Source organism: Quercus robur, chromosome 5 (genome assembly GCF_932294415.1).
Source record: "Quercus robur chromosome 5, dhQueRobu3.1, whole genome shotgun sequence".
In the NCBI taxonomy this organism is placed as follows: Eukaryota; Viridiplantae; Streptophyta; class Magnoliopsida; order Fagales; family Fagaceae; genus Quercus; species Quercus robur.
This window is the reverse complement of record NC_065538.1, coordinates 66,271,496-66,289,384: the sequence shown is the minus strand read 5'-3', so window position 1 is coordinate 66,289,384 and position 17,889 is coordinate 66,271,496. Positions and strand designations below refer to the sequence as shown.

At 35.4% G+C, this 17,889-nt stretch overlaps 2 protein-coding genes across 2 annotated transcripts; one reads left to right on the top strand and one right to left on the bottom strand.

The window, feature by feature from the left end:
* The first annotated feature begins 8,934 nt into the window (after window positions 1-8,934).
* LOC126728567 (uncharacterized) lies at window positions 8,935-12,194 on the top strand. Its single transcript, XM_050434367.1, has 5 exons — window positions 8,935-9,249; window positions 9,304-10,443; window positions 10,729-10,813; window positions 11,245-11,450; window positions 11,607-12,194. The coding sequence occupies exons 1-5, from the start codon at window positions 8,935-8,937 to the stop codon at window positions 12,192-12,194; spliced, it is 2,334 nt and encodes a 777-aa protein (XP_050290324.1).
* Window positions 12,195-17,068: 4,874 nt separating this feature from the next.
* On the bottom strand, window positions 17,069-17,609 carry LOC126726734 (uncharacterized). Its single transcript, XM_050432082.1, has one exon. It carries the CDS (start codon window positions 17,498-17,500, stop codon window positions 17,267-17,269), a length of 234 nt encoding a protein of 77 aa, XP_050288039.1. The 5' UTR covers window positions 17,501-17,609; the 3' UTR covers window positions 17,069-17,266.
* Between the last annotated feature and the right edge of the window lie 280 nt (window positions 17,610-17,889).

The following is a 17,889-nucleotide window of genomic DNA, read 5'->3' as shown; positions in this document are numbered from 1 at the left end:
ATGTCCTAACAAAGATGATGAGCTTTACTGGCTCTATGTGCAATCGGGTGAATATTCAGTAAAGTCGGGGTATTTTTTCCTGAAGATCGAGACAGGTAACAACTCTTCCTCAACCTAGATTTTACAGGGAACCACTAAGCCACCGTGGAAGAAGATTTGGCAGCTAGCTGTGCCAAGCAAAAAAAAAAAAAAAAATTATGGAAAGCAACCAGAAATGCCCTGCCAACAAATGTCAATTTGGTTCGTCGTTGTGTTATGGTTGATCCAACATGTTGTGTCTGCCAAAACAACGAAGAAGATGTGCTGCACTCCCTCTGGTCTTGCCCGAGCCTCTCACAGGTTTGGAATGAGGACCCACAGTGGAATTCACTCCATAGCACACGCCACAGAGACTTTGCACAGCTGCTAGCAACGGTATTCGCTTCAGACTGCTCATTGGAATTGTTTGCGTTCATCACTTGGACAACTTGGTTACAGCGTAACAAGGTCAGATTTTCACCACCAGGCTTCCCACTAGACCAGGTTATGCAGCGAGCTACTGTAGCTCTGATGGAGTTTCGATCAGTAACCAATTGGGTGCACACAGTGGTTGACAGACTGAGAGTGAAATGGAAAGTTCCTCCGACTGAGTTTTACAAAATAAAATTTGATGGGGCAATGTTTAAAGAGGAAGACAGGGCAGGGATTGGTGTGATCATCAGGGGTAGTCAAGGTTTGGTGTTGGCATCGATGTCTCAAGTCATTCCCCTACCTCTAACTGTCGTGAAGCTCGAAACACTAGTAGCAGCGAAGGCTTTAGAGTTTGCTTCTGACTTGAGTTTGGGAAAAGTTATTCTAGAAGGTGATTCCGAGACTGTTATCAATTCCTTGAATGATAACTCACCCTCGTTGGAACCCTTTGGCTTAGTAATTCAAGACGTTAAGAATTATGCAAACTTGTTTCAATGTATTAGTTTTTTACATGTCTGTAGAGAAGGAAATAATGTTGCTCACAACCTAGCTAGACATGCACGTCATGTCACTGGATTTTCCGTGTGGATGGAAGATGTCCCATCGCACATATTTGCTACTTATCAGGAAGATTTGCCTTCTTCTTAATATAATTTCAGTCCTCTTTCTCAAAAAAGAAAAAAAAAAGAAAAAGAAAAAAAGGATCATAGCAATGTGAAAGAAAATTTTGTAATTAGTCCTTTGGGGGTTCATTCTCAAGAATTGAAGTGGCTAAATTGTTATTACTTTATAAGTAATGTAAATAGCATAAAAATTGTGGCTGGAACTGATTCTATGTAACGGTTATTTCCAAGTATAATTTACCTTACAAAATTGTAGGGGAAAAATGCAATTACTCCCAAACATTTTTAAACCAAATGCTGTTTACTGCCACGTAATTTGATATTGTCTGGCATGGAGTAAGTTTTTTTAAGTCCCCCATTATAAGAAAAATTCAAGAAACCTTGAGGTTGAATGAGTTTCCAAGTTTTTAATTTCTTCAAGAAAGGTGGTTGTTTATGTGTGTGTGGTTGTATTATATACCATTTTACAACACTAAAGACTAATTTTCTTACTTTTAGTACCAGGTAACTTATTCACCTACTTACTTACTGTTTCATCTACTTAAGACCACCTCATCATCACTATCATTGAATGTTTATTTGTGCATAAGCATGGATTACAAACTAGTAATTCTAAATGTGATAAACATATAACATTTTTAGAGTTTTTATTATTATTATATATGAAAAGAACACTAGTTATAACTAGCCTCATCACACGCACTTTGCGCGTGCGATGAGGCTTTTTTTTTTTTTTTTAGTGATCCTATTTTGTAAAACAAAAATTGTGTTTTTTTTATTATATATATATATATATATATATATATATAATTTATATTTCAAAAATCTAATTTATAAGTGAGTAAATAAATCAATTTGAAAAATAACAGGAGAGTGGTCCTATTTTTTAGGCAATGTTTTAGTGGGAGTTAGAGTTGCATTTTTATCGGATTGTTCTTTAGTTTTGTTTCTACTTAAACATAGGGGTGTAGGGGCATTTTTGAACTAAAAAATGAGGAATCCAAATAGGGGAAGCCCCTTAAATTTTTTTTTTTTTTAGTGGTCCTATTTTGTAAAACAAAATTTGTGTTTTTTTTTATTATATATATATATATATAATTTATATTTTAAAAATCTAATTTATAAGTGAGTGAATAAATCAATTTGAAAAATAACAGGAGAATGGTCCTATTTTTTAGGCAATGTTTTAGTGGGAGTTAGAGTTGCATTTTTACCGGATTATCCTTTAATTTTGTCTCTACTTAAACATATAGGTGTAGGGGCATTTTTGAACTAAAAAATGAAAAATCCAAACAGGGAAGCCCCTTAAATAATAGTATAGATTTATTATATATATAATTTATATTTTAAAAATCTAATTTATAAGTGAGTGAATAAATCAATTTGAAAAATAACAGAAAAATGGTCCTATGTTTTAGGCAATATTTTAGTGGGAGTTAAAGTTGCATTTTTACCGGATTGTCCTTTAGTTTTATCTCTACTTAAACATAGAGGTGTAGGAGCATTTTTGAACTAAAAAAATGAGGAATCCGAATAGAGAAAGCCTCTTAAATAATAGTATAGATATAGCATAGACATAAAATTAATTTAGCCCATTAAGTTTAATGCTTTCTTAGTAGCTACAAAGTTACATAATCATAAACCGATTTTGACCTCAATACTTATATGCAAAGGAATTGTTAACTAATATTCATTTAATTTTGTGATTTGAATGTTTTAACAACTTGTATTAACCTTTTGTTGGAGGACCTTGTTACAATGTTCGATGTTTCTTGAAAGGTGGGGTCAATGATTAAATCTAATATTGGTTTTTTTTTCTTTTTATTTATTTTTGTGTGTGTGTGTTTGGCTATAGATTTTTACCTTAACACACTGTAGTGATGAATATTTTTTTATCATTTTGATTAATAATGTCGGTTTCTTTGAAATTAGTGGTTTAAGAGAAATAGCAAATACCGAGAATTATGATGAAAATGCATGGGGTTGGCGATGTGCCTTATTGGATGATTTCCTATTACTTTCTTGTCGTATTTTCAATCTACATGTTGATTTTTTTTTGTGATATTTGGTGCTCTTATTGGTAAGAATACAAGTCAATTAAAAAATTATTTTTCCCTTTTTTACCCTTAAGTTTTTTTTTTTTTTTTTTTAAATTAATGATACTAAAATGTAGTTTATAATCCTTGTTAAAAATCCTTGTATTTAACGACTTCAACATTCAATTTGTATTTTATTTCATCTATATAAACTTACAAATTTCATTGCCCTTTCAAGGAGTTGCATTGTTTTTTTATGAGTCCAAATTCGGTAAGGATGAGGTGTAAATTCTATCACACATAATAACATTTTAATAAACTCACAATTAAATTGGATTTTCAAATGAGTATTAGAATTGATTAAGTGTTGTTGTACCTATTCTTTAATATGTAATATAATGATGTGGCATGTTGGGATTAGAGGGATAAAATTTGGGGTTTACACCATATCCTTATAGAATATAATCTCTTTTTTATCAAGTGTTAAGACTCCTACAAGTCTCTCTCTCTCTCAAAAAAAAAAAAAAAAAAAAAAGACTCCCATAGGTTCGAGGTTTACTTTATTGGTGGGCGAAATCTCAGTATATACCAATTAACAGATTAATTAATTGATACACGACAGGTTTATAAGTTAATGCTCATACTAATAGCATATATATATATGTGATGAGTACTGAAATAACAAGGTCATCATATAGCTGACAAACCTTCAATCCACAAGCTTGTCCATATAGATGACGAGCATAAAGTCCACAAGGTCGTCATTCGAGAAGACGACCATACAGCATTAATGGCACAACCATCAATAGTTTTGTAACCAACAAGCTCCAACGGTCAAAAAGACCAATCATGGGCTGGTCAAACCTCCATTTAAGCTTAGGCAGACATTACTCAAATAGCCGAAAAAGCCATTAAGAGGCCAACAACGGTTACATTGATAATAAGGCTCCCAATGGCTATATCAAGGCTATAAATGAGCCACCAAACACCATAAACAAGGTACACAATTATAAACATACAAAATTACATTCTTACTCTCTGAGAGATATTGAGAACTCTACTGACTTAATAATCGGAGAACCATTGGCTAATGCCACTCTGGTATCTTTCACTCTCATCTTTGTAGGGAACTTTTACCTCGTCATAAGCTTTGACGAGGTCAACGACTGAAAACCATTTTTGGCTTCATCAATTTGCAAGCTTTGGAACATGATTCTTGGCAATATTTATTTTCAAATCTTTTGCTGAAAGTAACTCATTTTCAAGTAGGTGGAAGAAATTGTGAAAAAGAAGTATCCATTATCTCATTCATAGGGCTTTGTAGATATACCATTGATTTTTTTGGCTTCATATTTATATTTTCTAATTTTGGTATTTTAAAACTCCCGTTGCAATTCTGAACATCCTTTCAGTATAACAAATTAAAGAAATTTTGACAAAAATCATATCTTGAGCATAAAATGCCATGCTTCAAGTTTGGTTTTAATGCTGCATTGTTGTACACCTGCAAAGAATTTGAATTAGTTGATAAACAAAAATGGTTATAGAAGATGATCATGTATACAACAATTACAAATACTGTTTCTGGGCAACATTTGGAAAAATGACGAATGACCATTGTGGAAGAACATTTATATAATTAGTGGGTGCATTTTTAATCTCTGGCTTAATAGTTACCATATATACATTCCATCATTGGATGCTTATAGTAAGAAGAACCTTATTTGGAATTGTGTTGACAGTAATGTCTTTATTTGTTTCAGAACTCTCACCACCTAAAATTTGGGGTGCTCTATTTAATTTTGAAAGCTCGCTAGTATTAATACTAGACCCCCAAATTTTAAATCATGGCTAGATTACTTTTAATCTATTCTAAGCAATGTTGAATAAGAGAGAGAAATACGTAATCAATTGTTACTACTAACTAGTGTAAAGATAAATATAATGACAATTAAGTAAGAGCACAAGTAGTAAGGGAAGAAGGGAGCAAACACAAGATAACACTGTGAGATGTTATCGAATAGGAAAACCAGAGAACCCTGCAGAAAACCTCTCTGCGGCTCGACAAGCTGAAATGATCCACTAGCAAATCAGTTGGAGTACTTGAATAAAAAGAGACCCTCTAAGCCTAATCTACCCACTATATTTGAGTCCTCCAAGCCCCAACTACCAACGGACTTCTTCGTGTCTTGTTTTTGCTAGCTTCCTGAATCCCGCAATTATCACCAATTGCTCCTACCAAAGATCAACGTGAACCCCATGCTTCCTAAATGCTCCAAATTAACTCTCTACACTCTGAATGGTTGTGGATTGTGTTTGGACTATGTTCATCTCATTAGATATGGAAATTGAGAGGGAGGAAAGTGAAGAAAACTAAGAGAAATGTGTAGATGATTGTTGATTTGCAATCTCTAACTCTACAATGGATTTCTAGGGTTTTCTCTTTGAAATTCTTCTTACAATTTCTAGGGTAATCTGGGCTTTTATAGTGTAGGTAAAGAAAGAAAGGAAACACATCGAATTCCAGCTGTCAATGGGCTTTCGTGAGTCAGCCAAGTCATGAGCAAGTCGCGAGATCCCTCTGATACATTAGTCATTTGAAATTCCATCATGTTCTTCTCACATGGCCTTTTGCGGGTTGCAGCAGTCACGAGCTAGCCATGAACAAGTCATGTAATACCTTGTTCTTCACCAAATTGAACATTATACCCATTAAATTTAATCCCACAAAAATACAAGTAAATGATTGAATGAATTACAATCAAATTTGACACAGAATTAATGCTAACATACGAGAATTGAAATCACAACTTAAAAAATTTATATGACATTTTTGCCATGTTCTCTCTCTCTCTCTCTCTCTCTCTCTCTCTCTCTCTCTCTCTCTCTCTCTCTCTCTCTCTCTCTCTCTCTCTCTCTCTCTCTCTCTCTCTCTCTCTCTCTCTCTCTCTCTCACTCTCTCTCTCTCTCTCTCTCTCAAGTGTGCTAGATTTAGTATAAAGTAAAAAGAGCCTTCTTATTTTATTGAATTTTAATTTTAAATCTCTATTCGATATCGGGAACTTGAAGTTTACTATTAGCACAATTTTATGTTACCCGATAGGCCGATACATTAACATGGTTGCTTCAACAAGTATGAATCTTATTGGTATTAACCTATAAGTGCATTATTTATATCATCTTGGTCCACTACCAAAGTTGAATGTTTTTCAAGAAATAAAAGAATAAACTTTAGCCGGGTAATTTTCTTTTTTTCACAGTATTACTCAATCTCAAGAATGATTTGTGCCTATGAAAGCTCAAATTGGAAGGACTTCTGGATTTTTAATAATGGAACAAAATTAAGTCAATCAAATTATCATGTTTTAGTCAAAGCTCACCCTGATTTGGTAAATCCTATAAAACATAATTTTGACCATTAGAACCAAATAAATAGTTAATTTAAGACTTGAATTTCTATCAAAATCCAAGGGTAGCCAAAATTCAGTATCTACACATCTTAATCTCCAATGCGCAATAATATGTCCCTTTATTTGAAAAAAAAAAAAAAAAAACTTAATTTAATGAAAAATATAAACTACAAATTTTAGAAATGGACACAAATATTACTAAAAGTGATGAACATTTACTCACAGAATTTAAACTTTTTCAAAACACTAAACAACAAAAGCATCAACTTGCATTTAATTATTTTCCTAAATTTTAATTAATTCAATAAAAAATTGTCCAAAGCTTAACATATTTTTAGACATAAACAAGTTGTTAAACATAACTCATAACAAATTAAAAAAATAAAATAAAATTATGTTCATTCCATGTGCATTTTCTTTTCCTTTGAACTACACTACAAAATAATTTTTGAAATCTACAATATGAAAAAACAAAATTTTATAATAAGAAAAAAAACGAAATAAAAGGGGAATCTATTTGTAACTTTCTCTTTTGCAAACATTCTTAGAATAAAAAATTGAGTCTATTTCATTCTTATTTTCAAAACCTTTACGCGTTTCTTCAAAGTATTTCATTCCAACCAACAATTCTATTGATCCATCTCAATCTGCTCTTTCTATTGTTAAGGCCCTCTTTTGTTGGCCCTTTTATAGATGAGTTGATCCTTTTTCCCTATAACATTTTGGCGTGCCAACCTACCAACATCAAGAAATTTATTGGGGTTAACTGATAACCATTGACACTTTATACAAAATTTCACTAGAATAGAAAGTTTAGGTCAATGATATTCATGATAAGTGTTTGGAAAAAGGGGAAAAGCTTGGGATTCAAGAAGCAATTTTGACTTCAAAGTCAAAAATCCATATTCATCCCAAAATTTCTTTCTCTTGCATTGTTGTTTTGGTTTTGAGAAATCAACACATTTGTATATTCAGTGTTCCTTTTGATGGAGATCAAGGCACCGCTTTGAAGGATCTCGTTCAAGTACCAATTGGGCCGGTTACAAGAGCACAAGCAAAGAAGTTCAAGGATATACTCCACGGACTCATCCAAGAGTTATGGGCTCAAGCAAATTCGTGGAGGCCCATTGAGCATGATCCACGTGGGCAACAAAAAATCATCACCTTGATTCAAGTTCTAGAATGATCTGGTCAAGGCTAAGAATTGGCATGAAATATTTTAGGTCTATAAAAAAAACGTTATTCTAGGTTTAGCTTATTTATTTCCTTGTTTTTAAGTGCATTTAATGTTTTTTAGGTCAAACTTTATTCCTAAATATATTTTCTTGTCTGTCAAGTTTTAAGGAGCCCTTAAATAGTCATCTAAGTCTGTAAACATTTTTCAGATATTATTGATAAAACTTGTGAGATTTATTCTCTTTGGTTCTTTGAAGAACTACTCGAACTTATCGGGAATTCCCGTGGCGTTCATCTCGACTTATCAAACGGAGTTTCCACCACCGTTTGTGGCGTCTTCCTTATACCGAGGTTCTTGTTTGTCATAAACAACGGGTCGAGGTCTCCCATTTGAATCTGTCCATAGAACGATCTTGGGTTCCCTTTCGTTGTTGGGTCTTATTATTCTTGACGGGGTTCACATCATTTGTTATTAGAACAGGTTTCTAGTTCAGATTTGCCTATCCTTTAACATATTTATCTCTTCTTAGCCGAATTTCCTTTACCCCATTTGTTCAATCTTAATTTGTCTTGTTGATGTCTAAACTATTGGTCTGGTCTCACATCTCTTAGTTATTTCGAAATCTTATTTCATTATTCTCAAAAGCTAGTTGCTGATCATAAAAAAAAAAATAATAATAAAAAAAAAAGAGAGAGAGAGACTCGAAGAAGAAGACAGAAAGGAGTCCGAACAAAAAAAAAAAAAAAAAATCACTATTCTGTGCTTCCAAAATTCCAAAACTACTATATTCCTTCTAATTCTAATATGAAAATTTCAATATTCCTTATGTTCAAATCTGAGATTCCTTGATTAGTTCTTGGTGAATTGTTGCTGGAAATTTTGAGTTGTTTGTTTAGTTTCAAAAGAACTGAAAGAGAATTATTGAGTGGAAAAAGGCAAGAGTGGTGAGAACATCAGAGGGTAAAAGCCATATTATTTTGAGTGAAACACGAGTGAAGAGTGATCCACATTCTTGAGTGTAAACACGTAAGGGAGTGATTCGTGAGGTTCCTTCTTTTTTTTTTTTTTTTTCTTCTAACCTTTGTTTTACAGCAATCATGTCTCACGATAGTGGTAAGAGCATTGTCGGAGATGATACAAAATTGGCTGATCCGAAAGCGTTTTTGGAGGCCATGATGAGTGAGATAAGGCGTGTGATGAAGATGGAGATGGCATAGGTTCACGAATGAATAGATCAAATGGAGAATAGATGTGAGGAGCAACCACAAAACGGTCGTAATTTGCGTAGAAGGGAAAGAGTTCCACCGAGGGAGGAGGATGAAGAGCGTTATGGGTCTGGTTTTGATGAAGAAGAAGATCGAGATTCCATTGTTAGCAATAAGAGACCTGGAGGAAGATTTAGAGAAGCTAGGAATCGCGAAGATAACAACTTGGGTGGTATTAAGATGAAGATTTCGTCCTTTCAGGGTAGGTCTGATCTTGAGGCATATCTTGAGTGGGAGAAGAAGATGGAGTTCATGTTTGATTGCCACAATTACTCCGAGACAAAGAAGGTAAAATTAGCCGTGATTGAATTTTTTGAATATGCTATTACTTGGTGGGATTAGCTTGTGATAAACAGGAGGCGAAATAGAGAACACCCAATAGACACATGGGAGGAGATGAAAGTAGTGATGAGAAAGCGATTCGTTCCAAGTTACTACTACCGAGAGTTGTACAAAAAGCTACAAGGTCTTAGACAAGGGAGTCGAAGCGTAGAGGATTACTACAAGGAGATGGAGATTGCTATGATCCGCGCTAATGTAGAGGAGGATCAGGAGGCTAAAATGGCTAGATTTTTGCTTGGCTTAAACCGGGAGATCCATGATAAGGTAGAGCTGCAGCATTATGTAGAATTGGAAGATATGGTGCATATGGCTATCAAAGTGGAACAACAACTCAAGAGAGGGAATGGGACACGTGCAGGCCATAACTCTAGTTCTACCTCTTGGAAATTGAGTCATGCTAAGCCGCTAGACAAGTCACAAACGCCCAAACTCGAGCTCAAGTCCGCGACCACCAGCCACATTCCTCAAGGTAAAACTGAAGCCTCTACCTCTAGGAATCGTGATATTAAATGTTTTAGATGTCAAGGCAGGGGCCACATAGCAAGTCAATGTCCAAACAAGCAAGTCATGGTGTTGCAAGCCAATGGTGAAATTGTGACCAATGATGAAGATTCTGACACCGATGACATGCCGCCATTAGAGGATGTTTATGAGGAGGAGTATTTAGCCCCTGGCGCATTGACATTGGTGGCGAGGAGAGCATTGAGCTTGCAAGCAAAAGGAGTTGATGAAATACAGTGGGAGAACATCTTTCACATTAGGTGCTACGTTAAAGACAAGATATGTAGTGTGATTATTGATGGTGGTAGTTGTACTAATGTTGCAAGTGCAATTATGGTGGAGAAATTGGGATTGCCCATGGTAAAACACCCTAGACTGTATAAGTTGCAATGGCTAAATGATAGTGGTGAGATCAGGGTGAACAAGCAAGTGTTAGTTGCATTTCGAATCGGTAAATACGAAGATGAGGTGTTGTGTGATGTAGTACCGATACAAGCGGGACATTTATTGCTAGGGCGTCCATGGCAGTTCGATAGGCAAGTGAAGCATGATGGCTTTACGAACAAGTACTCTTTTGTACTTAATCAACGATCAATCACTCTTGTACCATTGACACCGCAGCAAGTATACGAGGATCAAGTAAGATTACAAAAGGAGAGTGATCAAAAGAAAGAGAGTGAGCAAAAGAAAAAGAGTGAAAATCAGAGAGAGGCCGAGAAAAATGAGGGAGAAAAAGAAAATCAGAGTTTGGCCCTTGAGAGAAAATCAGAGAGAAAACAAAAGAATTTCTATGCAAAAGTGAGTGAGATCAAGCGAGCAATGTTTTCAAATAAGCCGATGATTGTACTTTTGTACAAAGAGGCACTTTTAAACACTAACGAACTTGACCTTGCTTTGCCTAGTTCTATTGTTTCTCTTTTGCAGGAGTACGAGGATGTCTTCCTCGAGGAAACACCACATGGGTTACCTCCAAGCCGAAGGATTGAACATCAAATTGATTTTGTTCCCGGTGCAACCATTCCAAACTGACCAGCTTATAGGAGCAATCCCGAGGAGACAAAGGAGCTTCAATGGTAGGTAAGTGAATTGTTGGAGAAAGGGCACGTGAGGGAGAGCATGAGCCCATGTGCAGTTCTGGTCTTACTTGTACCTAAGAAGGATGGGACGTAGAGAATGTGCGTCGATTGCCGAGCCATCAACAACATAACGGTAAAGTATCGTCATCCTATCTCATGCTTAGATGATATGTTAGATGAGCTGCATGGTTCTTGCATATTTTCTAAGATTGATTTAAAAAGTGGTTATCATCAAATTAGGATAAAAGAAAGAGATGAATGGAAAACTGCCTTTAAAACAAAATATGGTTTGTATGAATGGTTAGTTATGCCTTTTGGTTTGACTAATGCTTCGAGCACCTTTTGGTTTTGCGTGCATTTATAGGCAGATTTGTTGTTGTCTATTTTGATGATATACTCATTTATAGCAAAAACATAGACGATCATGTAGTACATTTGAAATCCGTTTTAGATGTGCTAAGGAAAGAAAGATTGTTTGCTAATTTAAAGAAGTGCACTTTTTTCACCGATAAGCTTGTATTTTTGGGATTTGTTGTTAGTGCACAAGGTATACAGGTCGATGAAGAGAAGGTACGTGCAATCCAAGATTGCCCGAGCCCCACAAGTGTAGGTAATGTTCATAGTTTTCATGGACTTGCTAGTTTCTACCGGCGGTTCGTGAAGGACTTCAGTATCTTAGCTGCATCGCTTATTGAAGTGATTAAGAAGAACGTTGAATTTTGGTAGGGAGAAGACCAAGAGAAGGCATTTCAATTAATCAAAGAGAAGCAGACTAACGCACCTTTGTTGTCTTTGCCCAACTTTTCTAAAACGTTTGAAATTGAATGTGATGCTTCAGGTATTGGTATAGGAGTCGTTCTTATGCAAGAAGGACGACCAATTGCTTATTTCAGCGAGAGACTCAGCGAGGCAGCCTTAAACTGCCCAACTTCTGAGAATGAGTTGTATGCATTAGTTCGGGTTTTAGAGACGTGGCAGCACTACCTATGGCCTAAGGAGTTTGTGATTCACACTGATCATGAGTTCTTGAAACACTTGAAGGGCCAACACAAGCTAAACAAAAGGCATGCGCAATGGATGGAGTTCATAGAGACGTTTCCATACGTCATTCAGTACAAGCAAGGTAAGGAGAATGTAGTCGCCGATGCACTTTCTCGCAGGTATGCCTTACTCTCCACACTTGATGCAAAATTGCTTGGTTTTGAACACATTAAAGAATTATATGCTGAAGACCACGAATTTTGTGAGGAATATCGAGCTTGTGAGAAAATCGCCTCTGGTAAGTTCTTTAAACTTGATGGATTCCTATTTTGAGAAAATAAGTTATGCGTGCCTAATTGTTCTATGAGGGAGTTATTAGTGCAGGAATCACATGATGGGGGATTAATGGGACATTTTGGAGTTGCAAAGACTTTAGTTATTTTGCAGGAACACTTCTATTGGCCTCACATGAAACGAGATGTCGAATGGATTTGTGGTAGATGTGTCACATGTAGGCAAGCTAAATCCAAAGTGCAGCCCAACGGTTTGTATACTCCTTTACCAATTCCTAGTGAGCCTTGGATTGATATTTCAATAGATTTTGTGTTAGGATTGCCTAGGACTAAACGTGGAAGAGATTCAATTTTTGTGGTCGTGGATAGATTTTCTAAAATGGCACATTTTATTTCATGTCACAAAACGGATGACGCTTCACATGTTGCTGATTTGTTCTTTAGAGAGATTGTGAGATTACATGGCATGCCTAGGACAATTGTTTCAGATAGAGATGCTATGTTCTTGAGCTATTTTTGGAAGACTTTGTGGTGTAAGCTAGGTACTAAGCTATTGTTTTCCACTACTTGTCACCCACAAACTGATGGTCAAACTGAAATAGTAAATAGAACTTTGTCTACTCTATTGAGGGCAATCATTAGAAAGAATATCAAAACATGGGAGGAATGTTTACCACATGTTGAGTTTGCATATAATAGAGCTGTTCATTCTGCTACCAAATTTTCGCCATTTGAAATTGTGTATGGGTTTAATCCTTTAACTCCATTGGATTTATCTCCTCTACCTTTGAAGGAGCACGTTAATTTAGATGGCAAAAAGAAAGCTGACTTTGTGAAGCAGATTCATGAGAAAGCAAGACTCAACATTGAGCAAAGAACGGAGCAATATGCCACACAAGCCAACAAGGGACGTCGCAAACTGGTTTTTGAACCCGGAGATTGGGTTTGGCTGCATATGAGAAAAGAAAGATTCCCGGCGAAAAGATGTTCCAAATTGCTCCCAAGAGGAGATGGTCCCTTCCAAGTCCTCGAGCGTATCAATGACAATGCTTACAAGCTAGATTTACCTAGTAAGTACGATGTAAGTGCCACTTTTAATGTTATTGATTTGAGTCCTTTTGATGTAGGTGAAGATTTGAGGGCAAATCCTTTTCAAGAGGAGGGGAATGATGGAGATCAAGACATCGCTTCGAAGGATCTCGTTCAAGTACCAATTGGGCCGGTTACAAGAGCACTAGCAAAGAAGTTCAAGGATGTACTCAACGGACTCATCCAAGAGTTATGGGCTCAAGCAAATTTGTGGAGGCCCATTGAGCATGATCCATGTGGGCAACAAAAAATCATTACCTTGATTCAAGTTTTAGAAGGATCTGGTCAAGGCTAAGAATTGGCATGAAATATTTTGGGTCTATGTAAAAAACGTTATTCTAGGTTTAGGTGATTTATTTCCTTGTTTTTAGGTGCATTTAATGCTTTTTAGGTCAAACTTTATTCCTAATATGGTTAGGTATCAATTAGGAGTTATTTTAGAATATATTTTCTTGTCTGTCAAGTTTTAAGGAGCCCTTAAATAGTCATCTAAGTCTGTAAACGTTTTTCAGATATTATTGATAAAACTTGTGAGATTTATTCTCTTTGGTTCTTTGAAGAACTACTCGAACTTATCGGGAATTCCCATGGCGTTCATCTCGACTTGTCAAACGGAGTTTCCACCACCGTTTGTGGCGTCTTCCTTATACCGAGGTTTTTGTTTGTCATAAACAATGGGTCGAGGTCTCCCATTTGAATCTGTCCATAGAACAATCTTGGGTTCCCTTTCGTTGTTGGGTCTCGTTATTCTTGACGGGGTTCACATCACCCTTGATGATAGTACGGTTGTTCAATCTGGAATATCCGATTACATAATGTGCGGATGATTGTAATTGGTCCTGGGATGTTTAAAGTCCAGGAACAAGTTCAGTACTACATTAGTTAATTTCATTGAGTTTCTGCTTCATTATCATAATGACAAAGGCCCAGTAGATTTTGGGGAGAATTGTATCTTGTTTCTTTATTGGATTTGCAAGTTCTTAGTCAATCCGATATCTAAGAGAACTATCAAATAATACATTCCAAAATTTAACAAAATGCATATTTAATAAATACGTCCCTTTATTTTTTTTAAAGACTCATTTTAATGAAAAATATTAACTACCCCTTTTAGAAATTGATGCAAATATTACAACAAGAGATGAAGTTATACTCACATAATTTATTTTTACATGTAAAATCACACAATTAAAGTATTAGCTTGCATTTAATTAATTTAACAAACATTTGTTTTTTAAGACAAACATATTTTTATACATAAACATTAATTAGACATAAATACATGCCAATTTTGTGTGTGTGTAATAGTATTTTTGAATTAAAATATATGGCAATTTTGTAACGATGGGAGAATTATTGGACACTGCTAACGTTGTCCTCCAATATGGTGAATAATGTCTCCCCAAGTTGCCATACCAAACTGTTTCTCACTATTTGATGAAGAGTAGAAGGTGCATCAGTGTATTTCCTGTGATATTAAACAATCATAGCCCACTTCATGATTGTAAGAAGAAACTTTGTAAGGTTGAATTTTATCAACCATCTTGTTGGCTTTATTCCGTACCAAATTTGCTTGTATTTTAGCAATTAGTAACCCTGTATTTAGGTGGGAATCATGTAAGGGTAGTGAGTGAGAGAGTGTGAAGAAATGCTCAAGATTGTGCAAGGATGCAAAGACTTGTAGGTGACTCACGACTGGCAAGCCGCCAAAGTTGGTACATGTGCAAAGCATGTAGGGGAGCTAAAGAGTTATGCCAGCTGTTGCACTACAGGACAAAAGTCCCAGGCTAGCCAGGCCATTAGCTCGCGGCTTGAACTAGCAACTCAGCCCAGTCGCGAGGTTAAGTCGCTAGACCACCCTGTTTGGGAAAAATTGACTTTTCACATTCCTTTTCACCCTACTATATATATACCTTTATACCCACGATATTCTGAGAGCCTTCAGAGAGAATTTTGAGAGAGAAACCCTAGAGAAAAACAAGATTAATTCATCCACAATCTTCACATAGAGACTCTTCAAATTCCTTTACTCCATTGTCAAATCCTTGAGAGGTACATTACCAAAACCTTTTCTCACTATACCTATATCTGTGAGAAGGCCATTTGATATTTGAGAAGCAGTTAAGAAAGGACCAATTTCATAATGGTTGATGCTATGGTCAAGTAGCAGAATCCGGTAAGCTAAAGAAGAAATAAGTTCGGCGTAACCTCGTTGGAGTAGGAGCTTGGAGGGCTTAGGTACATTGGGTAGATTAGACTTGGAGGGTCTTCTGCTGTTCATGTATCCCAACTACATTCTTTAGTGAATTGTTTACCGCTTGGAGGGCGGCGGAGAGGTTTTACGCCGAGGGCTTCAGTTTCCTTTTCGATAACACATCGTGTGTTGTCCTTGTGTTTGCATCTCTTTTCCCTTAATCTTTTCCATTTAATTTCTGCTGTGATTGTGATTTTATTTGATTTAGATTGTTTATCAATTCTATTTTAAGCTTAAGTTCATATTCCGCACATTAATTGTTTGACATTAAACTTGAATTGATAATTTGTAAATTGGGGGTCTAAACGTTCATAGTGTTTTATACACTAATTGAACTTTCAAACTTCCTAGTCATACTCACTTCTTTGCTTAATAAAATCTCTCTCTCTCTCTCTCTCTCTCTCTCTCTCTCTCTCTCTCTCTATATATATATATATATATATATATATATAAGTTGAAGCAATACATTTATTATTGTTGCGCTTCTATTAAGCCAAATTAATGGCCAATAGGTTTCAATTAGCTCAACGGGTAAAGTTTTTGATAGTTGAATAAGAGATCTGTGGTCCAATTTCTACCTACATAAAAAACAAATTGGTGTCTTAGTTTGATGATAAAGAGCACAATCATCAGAAGCAAGCCCTATAGATTGAAACTCTATATAAAAAAAGCAAACAGCAGCCACATCATCCTCCCACATTTCTCCCTCCCTTTTTACCTTTTCATCTCTCCACTACTCTCAACCTTTTAATGTCACTCTTCCTTTTCCCCTTCCTCTTCCATTTATTTTAGCAGCAGCTCTTCTTATCTCCATCATCTTACTCATTCTATACATATTTTCCTCCACAAAAAAAAAAAAAAAAAGGTTATTACTCTCTCTCTTTCTCACATTTTTTTTTCTTTGAGTTGATACAATTTGGTTGTGTTTTTATAAGTTGTTGTCTTTTATTCGATTATTAAATGTTATCTTATTGTATTATAAAAATAGTATATAAGAATAATATGTTATTTTATTACATAGAACTTGGATAATTTATTTTTTATGAGTCATGACTATTATCATTTATTTTGAGTTTTTTTCTTCTCATCTTATTTTCTATAAATTTGCTATTTCCTCTCACATTCTATAATTTATTAATTGATTGGTATGGAATTTAACATGTATTAAGAATATAAAAGTCAAAAATTTCAAAATATATATGTTAATTTTATACAAAGCCAAATATTTCTTTCTTGTCAAAATTACACCCCCCCCCCCCCCCCCCCCCCAAAAAAAGAAAAGAAAAATCCGGTTGCCAAAGAACCTAAAAACAAAATGATCAACCCAACCCATTCCTATTTCTGGCCTTTAGTCCATGTGGAATATCTCGCTAATTACTATTGCCTTTATTTTGTGGAAAATGAAACCCATCATCAATTCATTTAATAATTTAAGAGCATGGTAAACCTTCTACCTCGGAATATTGGCTTGAAATCTTTGATTTTTGATTTTAAACTCAAAATTCAACTTGGTAAAGGTAAAAAGACCAAAGCAATGGAGGGTTTTACAAATAGTGCAACGAATGGAAAAATTAAAAAAATGCAGCTGTAAGTTGTATTAATAATTTCCAATTACAACCAGTATACACCAAACCAAAAAAAAATACTTAAATTACACATCCATACAGTCTATAGATAATATAACATCAAGTTTCAAATTTAAAGATCACATACTTTTTCAATTCAATAGCATAGAAACACTCAATGTCTGCATATATATGATGATCAAATCAAACATTGGCAGAGTTGTCAGCTACTGGAGCTGGTGGCTTGAAATGGTTTTGTGGGGGTGAGGGGTAAGAAAAAGCTGCATCAGTTCCTGGTGGTGGAGTGGGTATACCATAAATCTGAGCATTGGTCTTCACATCCTGTCTTCCTTTAGCTCTTCCCAGAAAGTAACAACCAAAACCAAGTAGTATGCAGAAGAGAATGAAAGGCAGTGAAATCACCACTACCATACCCATCTTTAATTTGCTTCTTTAATCAACTTCTTCAATGTAGTTTGAGAGAGAGAGAGAGAGAGAGAGAGAGAGAGAGAGAAGAGAGCACTAATGTTGAGGAAGAAGAGAGTAGCGGAGAGAGTAAAATAGAGAGGGGATTGATTCTTCCCAGAAGAGCATTCCAGAGATATTAATAAAAAAATGCTATTCCAACGGTAAGCTTAACGTTCAAGTTTTTCTAACGGTCAATTTTTTGTGGGGCCAATTGATAAGGTTAGGACAAACTGGCTTTATTGTCCCCCACGTGGAAAGAGTCGTAGGAAAGGAGTTCGAAGATGCTTAGAGTATGCTTCTCATTAACGCATTCAATAACCTTTTTTTTTTTTTTTTTTTTTTAGATAAAGCATTTAATA

What these genes read in the sequence shown, in the direction of transcription:
- LOC126728567 (XM_050434367.1), top strand. Translation starts at nt 8,935, where the DNA reads ATGGAGAATAGATGTGAGGAGCAACCACAAAACGGTCGTAATTTGCGT. An exon ending in ATTACTCCGAGACAAAGAAG is followed by an intron (nt 9,250 to 9,303) that starts GTAAAATTAGCC and finishes TGGTGGGATTAG; the next exon opens with CTTGTGATAAACAGGAGGCG. An exon ending in TACAGGTCGATGAAGAGAAG is followed by an intron (nt 11,451 to 11,606) that starts GTACGTGCAATC and finishes GAATTTTGGTAG; the next exon opens with GGAGAAGACCAAGAGAAGGC.
- LOC126726734 (XM_050432082.1), bottom strand. Translation starts at nt 17,500, where the DNA reads ATGGGTATGGTAGTGGTGATTTCACTGCCTTTCATTCTCTTCTGCATA.